Here is a 21670-nt window from a genome sequence, read left to right as displayed (position 1 = left end):
TGCCAGTGACCAAATATTTTAATTCCAATGCCCATTCCGACATGTCAGTCCATGATCTCCTCTTGTTCCACAATGACTCCACCTTGTATTTTGTATGGGAAGCCTCCAGCCTGATGGCATGAATATCAATTTCTCCTTCCAGTAACAAAAACACTCAGCCTCCTTCTATTCCCTACAGTGACCTATTACCTCTTCTCACCTGCGTATCAGCTCCCCGTGTCCCCTCCTTCTTCCCTATCTCCTGTGGTCCACTCTTCTTTCCAATTAGATTCCTTTCTCTCCAGACCTATACTCATCCTACCCACCTGGCTTCACCTATCTCCTCCCCGCGCCCCCCCCCCCCCCGACACTTTCTATTCTGGCGTCTTACCCTTTCCTTTCCAATCCGAAAGAAGGGTCTTGGTCCAAAATGTCGACTGTTTATTCATTTCCATTGATGGTGGCGGACCTGCTGAGTTCCGTCAGCATTGTGCGTGTTGCAAAGGATCAAAGGATATCTGAGCGAGTACTTTCACAGCAAAATAGTTGTCCTTATAGGTATTATTTTTGTGATCAAACATTTCTACAGCATAGAAACATGGAAAGCTGAGGGACTAAAAATTATCTCTGTTGCCAGCACAACATAATTAGAACTATTGCACTACTGTGGAGATCAACTCTCTGCCTGCCCATATTCCTCATTAACAGCAATCCAGACTGATGTTCTCAATCTTATTCAAGCACTCATGCCAACTGGCCTACATTAATTTCACAGAGGAAGCACTGATTTAGTTTTCATTGTCTGAGAAGATGGCAAAGCAAACATCTATTGCCCATTGTGCTGTCAGTGTAGTTAATTACAGTCACAGAGAGACAACCTGGAAACTGCCCCTTCTGGCCCACCTAGTAAGCACAGTCCATCAACCACTCATTTATCTGACATTAATCCCACTTTCTTTTTTAATTCACTCCAAACTCTGAACTATCTCCAGATTCTACCAGTCACCTAAACAATTGAAGGAATTTAAAGTGGCCAATTGACAACCAACCCACACATCTTTGGAGTGTGGGAGGAAGCCCACGTGGCTACAGAAAGAAGATACAAAGTCCTCGCTGGTCGCACCCGAGTTGATGACTGAAGCCTGGTCACTGGCTCTGTGAGATAGTGGCTCTATGCGCTGTACAACTGTCCTGTCCTACTTTTCTTCAATTTACAGTACCCTGCAACACTGCTGAGTTGAAAGTTTCAGGATTTAGATCCCACAATAATGAAAAAAACACCTATAAATTCCAAATGAAGATGGTGTGCGATATGGAGGTGGTGTTCCATGCTCATTCTTCCAGTTGGGTTGAGGAGACTCTGACAGATGAACCTAGGCAAGTGAATGTGGAAGCTGGACTCTGTTTTAGAGTGGTAGCTAGCATCCCAATTAAGTAGATTGCTTGATGATCAAGCCTGAGACTATCTTTTATGGCCTCTATGTTTCAGCTGCACTGCTGGGCTATGTAATTTTTTCTATTTAACCAAGGGGAACAGGACATGCTTTGTCAATATATATTCTGATACTTACACTGCCATCAAACACATTGTCGTAAATGTTTTCTGTTCCACAGTCTGGACATATGAACTTGAACCTCTCTGCATCACGGTATTTTTCTTCATCGGTCAGTTGAACCGGGCCACCCAGCAGCACATCATTTTCTTCATCCTGAAGACAGATATGGTTCACTCTGAACTGGGATGGATCCAAGCCTTTATGGTAGGGAGAGATGAAAAGAAAAATGAGGAATCGAGCTGATCCAGTTAATTCATCTTCACTTACCCATAATCAGACACAGTTTTACAGAAGGTGCTTTGAAACAGAAAGGCATTTGGTCTGACAAACTGCTTATCAAGAATAATTGTTAATTTTATTTATTCTCATTTGAACAGAACTTTGGTGAACATTTCCATCAACTGTCCATAACTTCACAGCATGTGATATTATAGAGGCCCAAACATGCTGCAAACTTCTGATCTGTCAGTCGGAAATGCAGTAAAGATTCACAGACTCAATACTGACGGAGTACTGCATTTTTTGATTAAACCAAAGCTCTTCAGTACATTCAAAGCATTGAAGAAGATCCCATGGCGACGATCAAGAAATTCTTTTAATTTATGGTCTGGTTGACATCTCACCGCCATCTACCACAACTGCCACTAAACTCCTTGATCAATTCCAATAAGAACAAAATCAACTGATCATTCAACTCACCACCATTTGTGGAGTATTGTCATCTGCTGTAAGATATGCTATTGTAGAATATATTTAAAACCTTTTCCACTTCCCTAGTCTTTGAGTGGAATGATGTAAACTCTTATACAATAAAAGTTTAAGAAAGAATGACAAATAAGTAACTAATACGAACTTTCATAACCAGCATCTTTACCTCTGCCATCTGATTCCTAAATGGACATTGAACCCCTGAACTCTACCTCACTTTTTAAATATATTATTTTTGTTTTTGCACAATTTTAATCTATTAAGTTAGTTATTTATTTACTTTTATATTATGTACTTCATTGATCTGCTGCTGCTAAGTTAACAAATTTCATGACACATGCCGGTGATAACAAACCTGACTTTGATTCAAATGACCTCACAAGCTAATGAAGTCCTTACTGTAGACACTGTGATATCAATGGAGGTGCTTCAGCCACAGATCACATAGGAAGGCCCACAAATAGCTGCAGCAATAATCTGAAAATTATTTTTTTTACACCCAGCAAAGATGCTGTCACTCAGACAAGGATGACATACTGTTATCTATGTTCAATAGATTATGTTCCTGCAAGAATAATCTTATTATGTTTTGAGTCTCAGGTAAATAAATTTGATAAAATGTATTTATTATTTATTGACATACAGCATGGAATAAGCCCTTTTGCCCTATTCAAGCCGTGCCACCCAGCAACGCCTGATTTAACCTAAGCCTAATCAAGGGACCATTTACAATGACCAATTAACCTGCTAACAGGTACGTTTTTGTACTGTTGGAGGAAACCAGAGCACTTGGAGAAAAAACACACATTCGCCAGTGAGGAACATACAGACTCCTCACAGATGATGTTGGAATTCAACTCCCAACCCCAACACCCTGAGTGGTAACAGCGTCACACTAATCGCTACGCTTCTCTGGTGCCCAGTGAGCTATTCTGCAAAAACGAGCTGGACACAGGCAGATGAACCTGTGGCACTTAAATCCACTCCCACAAAATGACTGCTGCCACTGAATATGACATATATCCTGGGTTCTCAATCTATCTTGTCACAAGGAGATAATCCCTCTCTTAGAATAACTAATTTCATAATCCATACCTAGGCACAGGTGGTAAAGTGGATTGCACCTATTAGATTTGGTTTTTCTATCTTTCAAACACACCTACCTTGTTTTAATGTTTTGCTAGTTTGCTGCATCAATTGTTTCAGTGATCTCAGACTGCTTGCCTATTTTTAGAAAGACTACACTGCAATTCCCAAACTCCTGTAATCAGTCCATGCCACAAGATCTCTGATTCGCTCATACTTCAGGTAAACAGAGTTGCTGTCTCATGCAATGCAACGATACTCATGCTCCTCATTTACAAAGACAGGTGTGTAAAAAGTACCCAAAAGATCATTGGAGACCTGAGTCATCCCAACCACAAACTGTTCCAGCTGCTACCATATGGGAAACAGTACCACAGCATAAAAGCCAGGACCAACAGGCTTCGGGACAGCTTCTTCCACCAGACCATCAGACTGATTCAATTCATGCCAATACAATTGTATTTCTATGTTATATTGACTGTCCTGTTGTACATTCTATTTATTTTAAATTACTATAAATTGCACATTGCACATTTAGATGGAGACATAACAAAGATTTTTACTCCTCATGTATATGAAGGATGTAAGTAATCAAGTCCATTCAGTTCAATCCTTTTCGTCATGTTCTTTCATGACGTACAAAGTTGCAATTTACCCAAGAGAAGAAAATGCTTGCAAATTCAACATCCTAACTTAATCATGAAAATCAGCCATCAACACTTCCTGCTGCTGTGAGAAAACAGCAAACATAGTCAATAATGTCTCCAGCCCGGTCATTCTCTCTCCTCTCCCTTGCCCTTGAACAGAAGATACTAAAGCTTCAGGCACTACCAAGCTCAAAGGCAGCTTCTATTTTGCTGTTAGAATCAGAATCTGTTTTTGTATCACTTATTATCAATGTTGTGAAATTTGTCATATGTGGCAGAAGTACAGTGCAAGACTATGTTACCAAAGACAAATGATGAGGTAGTATTCATGAGTTTCATGGGCTTCAGAAATCTGCTGGTGGAGAGGAAGAAAGGGAAGACTAATACAGACCACTTATACAATAAAGATGAACAAAGTGAACTCTTAATTTCTGAATCTACCTTGTTATGGCACTTGTAATTTAGTTATCAAGCTGCAACTGCATTTACTCTGTAACCAACACAATATTCAGCATTCGGTTTTATTTCCATTCAGAACTACCTCAATATACTTATGTATGGATTGAACTGTCTGGACACTATGTAAGCAAAAGATTTCACTATCTCAGTGTGTGTGCCAACCATAAAACCAATTAGCAATTATTAATAAAAATGCATAACACTTACTGAGCGTCTAATCACATTGCATTCTTTTTGACAATATATTAAAAAAACGTTGAGTGGCCGATCCAAAATGCAGCGATACATGAAATCCAATTGACATTCTGCATTCCGTAACATAAATTTTGTTGTTTTCTCCACCGAATTATCATTCCTTCTGGAACTGACCGAATATCAATTCATGTAATAATCTCTTAGCAATATAAAAGAATTATTCCAATACAGATCCTGGGTGAAAGGGAACTGTGTGCAAACAACCCTGATTGATACAGTTCTTAAAATGTGATTTAAGGTTATTGTGTGGACTGATAATAAAGGGTTTTAATGATAGCTCTGATAACCTGAACTAAACTATGGAAGAAAAAAAAACTCACGCAACACCAAAACATGAAATTCCACAGAAAAATAAATTTGACTTTTCTTCAAAACTGCTTAAAATCATTAGAAAATATTAATAGCAGTGACGGGGAGAATAATAATGCATAGGCAAACTACCACACATCACCAAATGCCTTTACCATCAGTCATCCTTTTCTGCCATAGCATACAATTCAACAATGCCATAATTACCCAAAAATCAAGCTTCGAGGCTTTTATTTGGGAAACAAATCATTTGACATGAGATGCCTTGTTTGTGGTGCAAAATCCTGAACTTTCTTTCAACAGCTAACAAAATAAAGGCCACATGAGTTGCAAATAATTTCAAAGCTGCCTCATTTAATAGCGTATGAAACAAAGAGGACTCTGTACAGTTGTGCTTAATTTAATTAACACCCTGTAGATTTATTCAAAGTACATCTCTTAAAGTATGCTTCCCCTTTAAATTTTCACTGTGATTTACAGCAATCTGCAAAGTTGATTCACTCCCAGTAACAAAACATTAAGAATACCCTTGTGAGATTAAAACTATTGAAAGGTAGAAACACATTCAAGTGGCAAATTTCTATCGGGAAAATTAATGAAAAGTTAAATAAATCTTTTGCATCAGAGAAGCAATTTGACTACAATTGTTCTGAAAACATTCCGGGAACCATCATTTGCAACAAAGTCGGACTGTTTGGGCCTAAACGAAAGAGTGTCGACTTCAGATGCTGCCATCTAGAGACCAGCATTAAACAGAAAGAAAACAGTTGCTGCACAGAGATGATCAGGATTACTTCATCACTCAAGATTCAAATCCTTGAAGCTCAATAATCCTTCTTTAATCCAGTAAGTCAAATCCAAGTTCTGTCTCCCTCTAGACCTGTGAACATTCATACAAGGGGTGATTGATAAGTTCATGGCCTAAGGTAGAAGGAATCAGTTTCAGAAAACCTAACATTTATTTTTCAACATAGTCCCCTCCTACAATTTACACATTTAATTCAGCGGTCGTGGAGCATACGGATCTTGGACCTCCAGAAAGCGTCCACAGATGGGTGATTGATAAGTTCGTGGCCTAAGGTAGAATGAGATGAGTTATACAGCTTTCATTACATGCACGAGTGATTATGCAGAAAACTTGAAGTTAATAACTCACCTCTTTCTACCTTAGGCCACAAACTTATCAATCACCCATCTGTGGACACTTTCTGGAGGTCCAAGATCCGTATGCTCCACGATCGCTGGACTAAGTGTGTAAATGTAGGAGAGGACTATGTTGAAAAATAAATGTGCTAGGTTTTCTAAAATTGACTCCTTCTAACTTAGGCCACGAACTTATCAATCACCCCTCGTATATTTCATTACACTGACACAAACATAACAGGTAGCCCATACAGCCACAACATTCACCTTCTGGAGCAGAAGCAGGCATGAGAGATCTTGGATGTGGGGTCAAGATGGATATCATGGCAAATAAGTAATTTCCTGCAGGAACAGGAAAGAAATGGACCACCTTTAAACTGCCTCACATTTTATGTTGGGTAGGGTAATAGACCACATGAAGAAAATTGGTTATGCTACAAAACCACATTCAAGTTTAAAACCATGCACATGTATACAGCTAAACGAAACATCGTTCCTCTGAGACCCAAGGTGCAAAACACAGTATATACAGTCAGACACTGCACATGTAGTTATAATAGCAAATAATGTCAACAAAATAATATTAGTACAAGTCCCCGAGTGGCATGGTCTGAAGATAGGTGGTGCATGGGATGTTGTCCTGAAGCCAAGTTTCTGCAAAAACAAGCATACAGCAGTTCCTCATCTCAGTGGCAGTCAAGGATAATCCAAGATCGTCTTCCAGGGAGCGAACTCTGGAGAGCAGCGCTAATGGAAGAGCTGGACCACAGGTGTCAGCTCCCAACCTACTGCAGAGTTCAGCACGCTCACTGCACCTCAGTTCTCTCCCATACTGTCCCTCGTACCTCTTCCCCTGGGTGGTTGTAACAGGCAATGGTGTGGCATGACGCACAACAACCCAAGGCTACCAAAATCCTCTGTCGTTGATCTTGCCAATGAACTACTGAACGAGACTTAAAAGTATTCCTTATTACTAACATCCAGCAGGGTCTTGTGATCACAAGACAAACATTTAAGACAAACATTTGCACCATTTGTTGAATCCAGAGAGGCCATTATGACTAACCCTGCTGCCATCTTACCATTATCAGAGAACAAGTTAGACTACCTCTTAATGCATCCGTTCATTAAGGATGGCATGGGTTTGAATCTTTGCAAGCTTTGCATTGCATCTGACAGTGGAAGGAATACAAAGGCATGAAAAATGACAATTGACAGCAAACACATCTCTCCAAGTGCATCATGAATGAGCATTATAATATCAACAGGCACTATAGAAAAGGACTGTAAAGAGGGAAGACGACTGAAATTGCAGTTTCAGCCAAAAATACAGCGTTTAAGGTCAAAAGAGAAGTATAACCTTTTTCATCTGATGCTGTCAATTGCTCCTTGGGACAGGCTATATTCAGTTATGAACCAAGGTCCATCTTTGTTAAGATCAACATTTTATTTGTAGTTAGTTACACATTTCCTCATCACTATTCCTCGATGCTGCAAATATCATCTCCCTAACAGCATGATAGCAAAGGAAATGCAAGCATGTTATTTAAGATCCATTTTGCAGCAATTGTAAACTTGCATATATACAGGCAAAAGCCAAGAAACCCCTTTTGCAAGATAAGAAAAATCTAAAAATGGTACTTGTCAAAGAAATTGCCTTGTCAGCTGAAAAGCACCCTTGTTGAACTTAGAGCACCACTGGAACATAGAAGCTGATTTCATTAAGGAGAAGTCAGTCAATAGATTAAAAGTTTCTTTTTCTTAATTTTCCTGTCACAAGAATGGAGAAGGGAGGGTGGAACTAAACAAATATGGTAACCGTGATATTCTACTCATCACCTACAGATTATTATTTATTTTGTGTGAGATGACTGGCAGATTAAAGCTCGAACAACACAGCAAGGGAACAGGCCATTTAACATCCTATGTCTATGCTAATCGGATCCAGGTGACCCATTTACCTTCAGATCTTTCAGCTTCCCAAGCAACTTCTCCTTAGTAACAGCAACTACACTCACTTCTGTCCCTTGACACTTAATTTCTGGCATACTGCTAGTATCTTCCACAGTGAAGACTGATGTAAAATACTTAATAACTTTGCCCGACATCTTTGTTCCCCATTACTACCTCTCCAACGTAATTTTCCACTGGTCCAATATCCACTCTTGCCTCTCTTTTGCTCTTTATATATCTGAAATAAATGCTTGGTATCCGCTTTTATATTATTGGCTAGCTTACCTTCATATTTCATCCTTTCACTCTTAATGGCTTTTTTAGTTGCCTTCTGTTGGTTTTTAAAAGCTTCCCACTAATTTTTGCTATGTTATACTTTTCCTTTTGTGCTGATTTCAGTTCCCTTGACAATTGCATCATTCTCCCTTTAGTATACTTCTTCATCTTTGAGATGTATCTATCTTGCGTCTTCCAAATTACCCCTAGAAACTCCAGCCATTGCTGTTCTGCAATTATCCCTGCTAGTGACCCCTTCCAATCAAGCTCTGGCCAGCCCATCTCTTGTGGCTCTGTAATTTCCTTTATTCCACTTCAATATTGATACATCTGACTTTATCTTCTCCCTCTCAAACTGCAGGTTTAATTCTATCATATTATGATTACTGCCTCCTTAAAGTTCTTTTACCTTAAGCTCCCTAATCAAATCTGATTCATTGCACTGCACCCAATCCAGGATTGCCTTTCTCCTAGTGGGCTCAACTAAAAGCTACTTTAAAAAGCCACGTGTACTTTGATAATATATTTTGAACTTTGTACAATTTTTGTCCCTTTATTTTAGTTAGGATGGGCTATCATTGGAATTAGCCCAGAAGAGATGCACCAGCTTAATTGCTGGCGTAAAAAGGTTATCCCATCATGAATGGCTAATAAGGTTACACTTGTGTTTAGGTTCATAAGATTAAACTCATTAGAAATATCCCAGATTCAAAGGAGGCATGGCAAATCAAATGTTGAGATGATTCCATCTGCAGGAGAGCCTTGAGTGAGAGTTAAGTTCATTTTATGTCACTACCCCAGCAAGTAGAGGTGTGCTAATCAAAATGTATAAACAGGAAGCAAGGTTGATCAATGGAAAGTGCAGTTTACCCTTCAGCCTGGTTGACCTGCTCCAGGCCACAACTCTGCTTCAATGTCGATTCCATATAGCCTCATGGTCTCACTTATACACAATTCAAACAACTTTTATGCAACATAATATTAATAAGTTTGGATGACACAAAAGCAACAGAGGTACTTGGATCTTAGGGGAGTGCTGAAATATCTGCTTACAAAACAAGGGACAAATTCACAGACACAGGAGGAGAATTTTAAAACGGTACCGATAAAGACTTGCTAGCATATGAGGACGATTCAATGTGGCAAAACTGAAGTGAAACAGAGTCGAGGGGGCAGGACCCGCAGCCAGGTTGAGAGCAAGGAAGGACCCAAGGTTTGAATGATTTAAGCGCTGGGCTGAATTGAAGCAGCAGGCATGGGCCTGAAAGAGTATCAAAATGGCAGGGCCTGGGTCCAAGAGTGAGAAACATCCCAAGGTTTGGACAATTTAAGTGGAAAATCAGGGTGCTGGGACCCAAGGCAAGGTACGGGCTGCTTCAGCTCACGGCTCTGCGAGGTTCTCTAGACTCTGCACTGAACTGAGGCCAGCTGAAGTGATGACTGGCTTTGTGGCTGTGAACTAACTTCCATGAACTTCAGTTATGAATGTTAGTTGCTTACTTTTATTGTTTGCACAATGTTTTTCATTTACTGCTCATTGGGTTTTTAATTGTCTGGGTTCTATCGAGTTTCTTTAGTTCATGGCTGCCTACAAGGAGACAAATCTCAAGGCTGCGTATAGTGTAGATACTTTGATAATAAATGTACTTTGTTTTGTACTTTGAATGAGAGACCAGGGCCTCCCACAGTTTAGGACATGGACAGTAAAGTTTTGGAGCTCGAATTCACAGACATTGGAAGTGGCCAAGAAAGCACTGAAATAGTCGAGGAACCCGGCGATAACAAAATTGATGAAGGGTTCAACAACACACAGGGAAGGCTCTTAATGATACAATGGAAAAAGGAAGCAGACAAATTTCATAAACGATGATAAACAGGGTTGGAAGGGTGATTCAAGGTTAAATATGCTGGTTTAAGCTTAGACAGAGACAGGGTGGGAGAAAATGGAATTGTTCACTTGCAATGAAAATTCCAATTCCAGCAAACAAGCAGCTATCTAGTTAAGGGACGTCAAGTTCACGGACACCAAGTCCTCAATAAGTGATCCAATACTCATTGCACTGAATGAAGTTCAGCTTGGAATTTATTTTGGAAGTTTTTGTGCAATAACTCTCCAGAATGTGGTAAATTATATTCAGTTTAGCTTATGGCAGGTCATGTTTGATGTATTCTGTTTTTAGTCTTTGCAGCTGACTTGGAATATTTCCCTGGGCCTTGAAATTCCTCCACACATGCAAGTTTGTTCTTTCTTTCAAGTATATGGACAAGAAACATCTTCTAAAAGATAACATTATCAAAGTACAGATTCATACTACACACAAATTTAGGCAACATTTTTAAACACTCTTCAAGGGGGCACACCATCAAGTCAGTGACTCAACATGCATAATCAGATCAATTAAAAACAGTCTCCTTCCCAGTTTTGAATATTAAACAAAGCTTCTGGGTCAGATCACTCCAGGGAACAGCAGTAATAATAGCACAATCAAACTGACAATTTTTATATTATTCCCAAAGATAAACGTGGCAGCTCTAGGTGAAGGGTACCAGGAGGAATGAAAGAAGGAATAAAACAGCAAGAGGGATAATTGCAAAGAAACAGAGCTCAACTTACAAATTAAACCATCACAAAGAAAATTAGCCAACAGCAACAACTCATTACCAGGTTGTTGCTACTCACAACCCATCTGTCAAGGGAAGATTTGAAACTGAAGTGAAACTAAAGAGAAATCATTATGGATGTGGGCATGGACTGCACATCTGATCTGATCTCTACATTGCAACTTTGGCTGCCACTTGAATTTTGGCAGCACATCCATAACTTGATCCTGCCGTCTGGCAAAATTTACATGGAAAAACGCAGGGACTAATAAGCAGCTTCTAAGAATACAAGCCAAATTGATTTCCTGTGTAGTTCTCCAGCCACAGGATACAAAATGTGCAACTGCAATGCCACTAACCCTGTTGGCCTAGGTCAGCTCAGCGAAGGTCAGGGATCATAGCAGGGCCTCACTTGTCCAGGAAGTTTGAAAATACAAGATCTAATCTCATCTTTACATCTGAGATTAGATCAACTTCCTTTTCTGCTCTCTGATGGCACCAACTTTTGGAGCCCTGAAGGTACAGTCTTTAGAAACAGTGAATCAGAATCAGGTTTATTATTATCACTGAGATATGCCATGAAATTTGTTGTGGCAGCAGTATAGTGTAAGACATTGAAGATTACTATAAGGTAATGAAAAATAAAATAAACAGTGCAAGAAGAATAGTGAAGTAGCGTTCATGGCAGTTCAGAAATCTAATGACGGAGAGGAAGCTGTTTGTAAAATGTTGAGTGTACATCTTCAGGCTCCTGTACCTCCTCCCCATTGGTCAAGTCACAGATGGTGAGAGTCGTTAATAGCGGATGCCAGCTTCCTGAGGGTCTGCCTTTTGAAGATGTCCTTGATGTGGAGGGGTTTCTGCTCGTGATGGAGCTGGCAGAGTCTACAACTCTTGCAGCCTCTGATGATCCTGGGAATTGAAGCCTTCGTTATCAGGCAGTGGGCAACCAGTCAGATGTAGCACCTTGTGGTACATCTGTAAGAAATTTGCCTGAGTTTTTATTTATTTAGTGAGTTGGCCCTTCTGGCCCTTTGAGCCCCACCGACCCAGCAACCCCCAACAAACCCTAACCTAACCACTGGACAATTTACAATGACCAATTTAACCGACTTGGTTAGTCTTTGGACAGGGAGAGGAAACCAGAGGACCCGGACAAAACCCATGCATTCCACAGGGAGGATGCACACAGTCAACTTACAAAATGGCAGCGGAATTGAACTCTAAGCTCCGGAACACCCCAAGCTGTAACAGCATTGTACTAACTGCTATGCTATCATGGTGAAGTACCAAATCTCCGTCAGCTTCTAATGAAGGTATGGTTGTTGGTGCGCCTGCTTCGTGATTGCATCAATGTGCTGACACCCAGCAACCTGGAAGCTGCTTACCTTCCCACTGCTGACCCTCAATGAGAACTGGCGGTGTTCTCTCAACTTCCCCTTCCTGAAAACCACAATCAATTCCTTGGTCTCACTGACACTGAATGCAAGATGGTTGTTGTGACACCATTCAACCAGCTGATCTATCCTGCTCTTGTACACCTCTCTGTCACTATCTGAGATTCCGCCAACAGTGGTGTCTTCAGCAAATTTATAGATGGCGCCTGAGCTGTGCCCAGCCACAATCATGAGTGGAGAAAGTAGAGCAGTGGGCTAAGCATGCATTCTTAAGGTGTACTTGTGTTGATTGTTAGTGACGTTTAAAGACCAAGGCAAAGAGTTAAAGTGTCAAAATGCAAAAGGGTGTGTAGGGAAAAAAATTTGAAAAGCAGAGTGGTTTGATCTGAAAACTACTACCTGCAGAGAGAGTTAGAATTAGAGTTAATCAAGGCTTTCAAAAGGGAATTGAACAAGCAGCTGAGAGAAAATAACCTGCAGGGCTACCAATAAAGAACAGAGCATGGTATTGAAAAAACTGCTCCACACAGACTTGGCACAGAACTGGCTGATTTTCTTTAATCTCAGCACCACCTCCTTATCCTCATACCATGCATCTTTATTTCCTTCAAATTTTAAAATCTAACCATTTCTGTCTTGAATATCTTCAGTGAATGAGATCATTCCTTTTAGTCAGTTAACTACATGTTTAGTTTCACACTAAAGTCTACCTGGGGGAGTTCTCCATTGGGGTAGACATGTGCAAAGATTCGTTTCCTTTCCACTGCAGACATGAGCAGTCTTTGATACTCTGACCTTTGTGCCTGGAACATTACATAGAGAAAACATCATCCATATTATAACCTGTCATATCCCATAAGGATTTTATACACTTCAATGAGATCGCTTCTCACTCTTCGAAGTTCTGAATGGTATTAGCCCACTCTGCTTTACCTCTCCTCATAAGGCAATGAAACAATGATCCCATGAACTCAATAGGTTTCAATAAGAACTTGCGGCAATATACACAAGGCTCAGGAGTACCCATTTGCCTGGCAACCTGTAAACCATTTTTGACACTGCCGTTGAATATACTGTATGGTGCCTGTTTAGCATATGCAAAGTAAGAACAAAGTCCATTTTGCCAACACTTAACACATTGGCTCTAGCTCCTGGTGGAAGAGCTACCCATCCCTAAATTGCATCAGGCAATTCCATCCATGAAATATTTTATCATAGTTACTAATTTCCCAGCATCATGATGTCATCAACTTGCATGGCATTCAATTATGTTATTCTCAGATAAATTTATTTTTATTAAATTCAGACATATAGCGCAGAATGGGCCCTTCCAGACCAACAAGCCCTATTGCCTGGCAATAAACATATTTAACCATAGCCTAATCACAGAACAACGTACAATGACCAATTAGCCTACCAACTGGTAGGTGTTTGGACTGAGGATCGGAGCACCCAGAGGAAAACCACACATTCATGGTGAGGACGTACAAACTGCACAGATGGCGTTGCAATTGAACTCTGAACTCCAACGCCCAGAGATGCAATGGCTTTGCTAATGACCGCTATGTTACTATGACGCAAACCCAAGCTGTATATGGAGGTCAGTTCATTGCCTCAATGCAATGAGTAAGTTGCTGTCCATTGAACTATTAAATCTTCCCCATTGAGAAATCAAAGCTGTGGCAATGCATTTTGCAACAATAATTTTTCTATTCTATAATTCTATTCACAAGGGTCACAGGCACTTATTGTGACATCTCAAAATCAGAAACAGGTTTATCACTGACATATGTGGTGAAATATATTGCTTTCCACAGCAGTACAGTGCAGTATATAAAATACAGAATGTTACAATAATGTATTAAAAAATGAGTAAAAAGTGAGCAAAATAGTGAGCTAGTGTTCATAGGCTTATGGACCATTCAGAAATTTGATGATAGAAGGGAAGAAGCTGTTGCTAAAACAATGAGTGTGGGTTTTCAGGTTCCTGTACCTCTTGCCCGATGGTAGCAATGCCGAGGATAAGCCAGGTGAGAGGGTTTTTAATGATGGATGCCACCTTCATGAGACAGCAGCTCTTGAAGATGTCCTCAATGGTAGGAAGGGTTGTGCCCGTGATGGAACTGGCTGAATCTAAAGCCCTCTGCAGCCTCCCACTATCCTGTGCATTGGAGACTTCAAACCATGCTGTGAAGCAACTAATCAGAATGCCTCTCATTGCAAAATTTGTAGCGGCAAGACCTTTGAAGATGACAGCAGGCAACGTGGAAGTGCCTCTAATCCCTCGTGGAGCTTTGATGGCACCATGGAAAGTGCATATATCAAGGATCTAATGTGCCTATCAAAGAGCATCTTAAATGCCCCAAATGTATCTTCCACTACCACTACCCCTAGCAGTGAGTTCCACACACCCACCACTTTCCGTGTTTATAAAAACCTCTGATTTCTCCTCCCTATAGTTTTCTCTAATCACCTTAACACATGCCCCCTTGTATTAGCCATTTCTGCTCTAGGATAAAGTCTCTGGCTATCCACTCTATCTTTCTCTCTTATACTGCTCTATCAAGTCATTTCTCATCTTCCTTCACTCCAAAGAGAAAAGTCTAGTTTGCTCAACCTTCCCTCTTATGACATGCCCTGCAATCCTGGTAAATCTTCTCTGCACCCTCACTAAAGCTTCCACACCCTTCCTACAATGAGGGGACCTGGACTGAACACAATACTCCAAGTGTGGTCTAACCAGCGTTTTATAGAGCTGCAACATTACCTCGCAGCTCTTGAACTCAATCTCCCAACCACTAAAGGCCAACACACCACTTGCCTTCTTAAACATCCTTTCAACTTGTGGAACAACTCTGGGGGATCTATTGATGGAGACCCCATAATCCCACTGTTCATCCACACTGCTAAGAATCCTGCAATTAACTCTGTACTCTACCCTCAGGTTTGACCTTCCAAAGTGCATCACTTGACATTTTTCCGGATTGAACTCTATCTGCCACTTCTCAGCCCAGCTCTGTTATCAATGTCTCATTGCCACCCTTGACAATCTTCTACACCATCCACACCACTATCTTGCAGTTCATCCACAAACTTATTAACTCCCCCCCCATTTTCTCATCATTTATGAAAATTTGTAAAAATCTTGTCATTTATAAAAATCACAAAGAGTCCCAGAACAGAGGCCTGCAGAACACCTTCACTCATGGACCACCAGGCAGAACATGTTCCATCTACTACCACCCTCTACCTTCTTTGTGCAAGCCAATTCTGAATCCAAGCAGCCAAGTTTCCCTGAATACCATGCCTCCTGGCTTTCTGAATGAGCTGACCATGGGGAGCAACAGGGAGCAGGCCTGGTATGGAAATACCAATACACAGGATTAGAAAACTCTACAAAAATTGGTGGATACAGCCCAGTCTATCACAGACAAGGCCCGCTCCATCTCTGAGCACATTTATAAGCAGAAGAAAGCAACATCCATCATCAACTACCCCCATTCAACTACTTCTCAATGACCATGGGTCAGGAGGTATAGGTGCCCTAGGTCCCACACCACCAGGTTCAGGAACAGTTTTTGCTCTACAACCATCAGATTCCTGAAACAGCAAGGATAATGTCACTCACCTCAATGCTCAACTGACTCCACGACCAATTAGATGACTTACAAGTTCTCTAGAACTCATGCTCACAGTATTATTTACTTTTTAAATATTTGAATGATTTATTTTCTTTTGCACATTGGTTGTTTGCCAGGCTTCTAGTTTATAGCTTTTAATAAACTCTATTCTGCTTTTCCTGTAAATGCCTGCATGAAAATGAATCTCAAGGTGGTATATCGTGACATATACGTACTTCGGTAATAAATTTACTTTGAACCCTGTCAAACATCTGAATAAAACACCACATCCACCGCTCTACCTTTATCAATTTGTTCTATCACTTCCTCAAATAATTCAAATCAAGCTCGTGAGATATGGCCCGCCTCGCAAAGCCAAACTGACAATCCCTGATCTGACAATGCTTCTCCAAATGACTATAAATCCTGTCTCTAAGAATCCTCTCCGATAGTTTGCCTTCCACTGATGCAAGTCTCATTGGTCTATAATGCCCAGGATTATCCTTATTATCTTTCTGGAACAAAGGAATAACATTTGCCACCCTCTAATCTTCTGGTATTATTTCTATGGCAAGTGAGAATGCACAGATCATTGACAAAGTTGCAGCGATTTCTCTCTTCGCTTTCCGTAGTAACCTGGGATATATCCCATCCAACCCTGGGGCTCAACTATCCTCAAGTTTTTCAGAAGTTCCAGCAGCTCCTCTTCTTATGTTGAACACTGGAACAGTACAAGTCAGTCTGTTATACGCTGTCTGCACAATCATCAAGATCCCTCTCACTGGTAAATACTGAATATTCTTTTAGGATCTCTCCTACCTACTTCGACACTAGGCACATGTTTCCTCTTTTCTCCCTGATTGGTCCAACCCTCACTTTAATCATCCTCCTGTTTTTCCCCCATATGCGCAGAACACCTCAAGGTTTTCCTTTATCTTACTTGCAAAGGCCTTCTTTTGTCTCCTCGCTCTCTTCAATCCATTCTCAAGTTCCTTCCTGGCTACCTTGTAGTGTTCTGGAGCCCTTGCTTCCTAACTAGTGATCTGTGTCTTGAACAGCCTGTCACTCATGCACCTACTCTATCAAGCCACATCAAAAATTTTCACGTACATATTCTCTCTTCAAAGCTCCTGAGTAAAGGGCCAGTCAGATTAACTTCTCCTCTTGATACAATATCACCCCAACATCTCAGTCTTCTGTATCATTAAAATACTCACTGCCTTATGTGTCTCCTTCCAAGCAGTGACACCAGAACTGAACATATTATTCCAGATAAAATGTCACGAGGGTCCGATACTCAGATTAATTTATCACACGTACAATGAAACATACAAATGCAACATTGGCATCAATAACTAATACAATTTAATGATATGCCAGGAACGGCCCACAGCTGTCACCACACACACTGCACCAATATAACATGCCCAAAATGTTCATGAGAACAACAAAAGCAACAAAACAAAAGCTGCCCCTTTGCTTCCTCCCAAACACCCACTCACTCACATAGACAGACCTCCAGCCTCTGGAGTCCCTGGCTCTGACTCTCAGGCATCAGGAGACCCAGGGGATTCCATACTTGTCGAGTTTGGTCTTCAACCCTCAGGCCTCAAATTCTAGATTGCTGACTTTGGTCTTCTACCTCCAGTATCAATCCCAGGATCACCATCATGGACTTTGAACTCCAGGCCTTTAGATCGGATTCGCATAGACCTCTAACTCAAAAGTCACTGACTGCTGCAGTGGAGGATGGGAATGTTGGTGTCTACCAAACCTCACACCTCCGGCTCACAAGGACATCCGGGCTCAGGACTCACTGACCTAGAGGGACCCGCCAACATGGATGACCAGCCTGCCGCAGAGTGCTCTGACAACTTCCCCCTGACTCTTCATTTACTCCCCCTGACCTCTAATTCCCCTCATCCTCATCCCAAAACCCTAGCCTCTACCTCCAACTCCCTGCACTGCCCTCAAAACCATCCCTATGAATCTAAAAACAACTCAGTCTAAGCAATGATCTCAGCAGACGTTGCAGCTCGGCACCATCTTAACTGAAAGTCAGCAGGTTAGACAGCATCAATGGAGGGAAACAAACAGTTGGCCCGTCAGGCTGAGACTCTCTAAATAAACCTCATCAACTGGTTCTCCCTTAGTTATTGTTAGAGTCACAATTGCAAAATGCTCCAGCAAGTTTGTAATTTGTAGAACATGATTTCCCATTCCAATTCTACGGTCCAAAAAGAACTCTCCAAGTACTGTATCCTACTACCATTGCAGGTTAGTGCATTTTCCCTTCCAATACAAAAGTTAACTGTTTTCCCTCTTCCTCCCTTAAATTCTGGGATGAATTTGACATTTTCCTATTGTGGGGATTACTCTCAGATCAAATATCTCTATTACCATTTCTTTTAAGACCTTAGAATGCAGTTCATCAGGTCCTGGAGACTTATTTGCTTTCGATCCCATTAATTTCAAAATTTATTTTTTCTTTACCTATGCTATTTTCTATTAACTTCTCATTCAATCAGATATGATCTTCTCCATATACAAGTCTTTAAATTCTTCTTTCATGAAAACTGAAACAATATTTTTGTTTAACTTCTCTGCCTTTTTGTAAGCTAAATGTCACAATTTCCATGTTAAACTTCTAGCATTTCCAATAAGAACTGACCCAATTTCTAACCAGAGTAAAACTAAATGATTATGGTCGAGGCACAGTACCTTACAATTGGAAAAGCAATGCCACTGGCTATTATCTGACCATTACCTTACCTAACAAAGAAGCAATCAGTGTAGAGTCTATCCCATCAATGGGTTCACAGATTCGAGCCACAACCGGGTGCACTTGCTGGGAGAGGTAGTATTGTGTGTCAACGGTCAGGTTTTCCTGCTTCTGCAGTTGCTCAGGTGCATAGGCTCGCTGGCTGGCACTGAGATTTGAGCCGTCCTAAGGAAATACATCGTTAGCATTCATCACCTGGGCTAACATTGGCTTCAACCTGTATTGGTAAAGAATAACTTGGTTGATGGTCTCTCCATTTCTTACTTGACAAATGATGTAAGATACTGTGTCCCCAGCTTTCACTCTGCGTCCACCCTGGGAATTTATCCACATGGCAACATGGACATGAGGCAGGCTTTTTTTATCCGGGTAATCCTGGGGATCCTTGGTCAAAGCCTAAGGTAGTAAAGAAAACACAAGTAAAAGTAACAATTCTAAATGATTCAAACAATAATGTTTATGAAAAGGAGAAAGTAGTATGTCCACGCCAAATGTATAAAATCCAAAATTGCACTTCAGTTACCCATTCTCTCATCTTATGTGCTTTGATAATGCCAGATGGAGTAAACTTATCTTTTCCTGCTTTTCTGATTAACTTTGAATTGAGCTGCTAGCGCAATACTACTAAACCACAATAGCAGAGCTCTCCACATCAATGTCACACTTAACAGTGTTCAAGGAAACTTACATTCTTATTCAGGTGAGACACTGAATACTGGCATTGCTAACCTTTTCTAATATTATGTAATTTAAAAACAAGGTTTAGAACTGGCTCTCTGGAAATCTTCCCCTCAGCTTTACCTATGCACAATCGGCGACAGGCCCTGATGAAGAGACATCAACTGTTTGTTCCTCTCCATAGATGCTGCCTGACTTGCTGAGTTCCTCCAACATCTTGAGTGTGCTGCTCTGGATTTGGAGCATCTGCAGAATCTCTCTCATGTTTATGATCGATGATAGAAGCCGATTATACGTAGGACAATTTAAAAAATCACTTATTAGAATTCAATTTAGGTCAGTGACTTGGATGCCTTCTGTACTCCATTGATGCAAATCTTTTTACCATTGTCTTTCAGCAACAAATACTCTTCTCCACATAGACCATCAACCCCCAAGGATTTATCCATGGTGCCCTCTATATCCAGATTCTGTTGCTTAGCAACATAATCTATAAATGTAAAGTTAGATTCTATACAGAGGCTACTGATACCCAACTCCCTGTCAACTCTACACTACCTCACAAATCTTTCCAGTCCACAATTAGAGCTGGCCTTTATTAACTTCCTCTATTGCTGTCAAACCCATCCCTATTTATGCCTCACCAGTCCAAACTTTTCTTCTGAATTATGGCCTTTGGTCTGTTGATGGCTGTGCTTTCAGTTGCCCAGGCCTATCTACTTGATCTAAATGGCAGTCGGTGCTGTTGGGACAGAATTTTCCATACAAAAATTACTTTGCACTTCAGCTGACATCAATTTATTTATTTATAAACATGGATGATGTACATTCAGAAGGATGAAGGTGAAGGCAAGAAATACTGTAGGGGAGTTAAGTATTAGCTCTTTCTTCCCAAGGGTGTACTGTCCGCTGCTTTTAAGTTCAGGCTGTATGAGATACCTGATGAGTAACATCTGTGTGAAATCGCTGTCAGCAAGCTACAAAACACTAGTTTCACAAGTTTTTATTCTAAAATCACAGCTGAAGCTATTTTATTAAAAACAAGCTATATTTAACCTCCCTGCAGACTCTGTGTAAGTGTTGCCCATCTTCCGATGAACTCTCCCCATCAACTCAATAATTTAAACCACAGTCTGTTAATCATAGATTGCCGTTGCAGACTTGTACATTTGCAGACTTTCAGCAGAATCAAGGTTAGTATTGCTTTAGTGGTGTAGCCAAACTACAAATAGTTTTCACTTGACACAAAGCGCCACGAGCCAAGCTAAGGACTGACCAGAAATACTTTAAGATATCAAAACACATACAAGAGAACTAGAAACACATAAAAAGATATCATTACACCTGCAGGAAACTAATGATTGATCCATCAGGTGACCGAGAAGTTAGGACACTGGTACACAGAAGCAACTCTGACTCCAGTCAGTCTCACCAACTTCGTAATAAAAGATGACTTGTTGAAGAACTTTAGAAAGATTATATTTTATTTTTACTAAGGCTGAATCAATGACTGTCAACTACTGAATACAGGAGGATTTCTTCACAAGATGTCCTGGGACAGGGGACACAGCTTGAGAATAAGGGGTAGGTTATTTAGGACTGAGATGAAGATAATTTTCTTAATTTCAAAAGCGAGGAACCTACGGAATTCTCAACTTCAACACGCTGTTCAAGCTCAGTCACATACATGTTCATTGAGAGATTGACAGATTTCTGAACATTAAGAGAATCAAGAAATAAGGGGTTAAAGCTGAAACCATGGCAATGATCTCATCAGTTATGATCGCAATGAATAGAGGAACAAGCTTTAAGGTTTGATCGTAGACATCAGGGACTGCTGTATACTTTGCTTCATGGAAACATAGCTCACCCCCAGCATTTCAGATGCAGCACTTCAGCCCGATGGCTTCGCCATTTTCTGCAAAGACAGGAGAGCTCAGCCTTTGAAAGGTAGAAGAGATGGAGTATCCTTTATGATTAAGTCATCATGGTGCATAGACATTGTAGTTCTGTCTAAATCCTGCTCACCCGACCTAAAACATCTAGGAGTCAAACGAGTCTATTTTATCTGCTGAGGGGGTTTTCCACCACTACCTTGGCAGCCAACATCTGACAGGCACTGGAGCTGAGCATCGTGATTAACAGACACGAAACAGCGCACTCTTATCATTGCAAGGGATTTCAACGAGGCTAGCTTGAAGTATCTGAACAACTACCATAA

At 40.7% G+C, this 21670-nt stretch overlaps 1 protein-coding gene across 2 annotated transcripts in view; it reads right to left on the bottom strand.

Moving 5' to 3' along the window:
- The window catches only part of pola1 (polymerase (DNA directed), alpha 1), a 295953-nt gene that overhangs the window by 133601 nt on the left and 140682 nt on the right, over window positions 1-21670 (bottom strand). For both annotated transcript variants that reach the window (XM_073045628.1, XM_073045629.1), the window contains exons 31-33: window positions 19036-19167; window positions 18762-18936; window positions 1551-1732 (exon numbers count right to left, since the gene is read on the bottom strand). In XM_073045628.1, the coding sequence (XP_072901729.1) occupies window positions 1551-1732; window positions 18762-18936; window positions 19036-19167 (489 nt within the window). The remainder of the gene's footprint in view (window positions 1-1550; window positions 1733-18761; window positions 18937-19035; window positions 19168-21670) is intronic.

This window comes from Hemitrygon akajei, chromosome 5 (assembly GCF_048418815.1).
Source record: "Hemitrygon akajei chromosome 5, sHemAka1.3, whole genome shotgun sequence".
Taxonomy (NCBI): Eukaryota; Metazoa; Chordata; class Chondrichthyes; order Myliobatiformes; family Dasyatidae; genus Hemitrygon; species Hemitrygon akajei.
The sequence above is the reverse complement of the archived record's forward strand: the minus strand, read 5'-3'. Positions and strand labels throughout refer to the sequence as shown.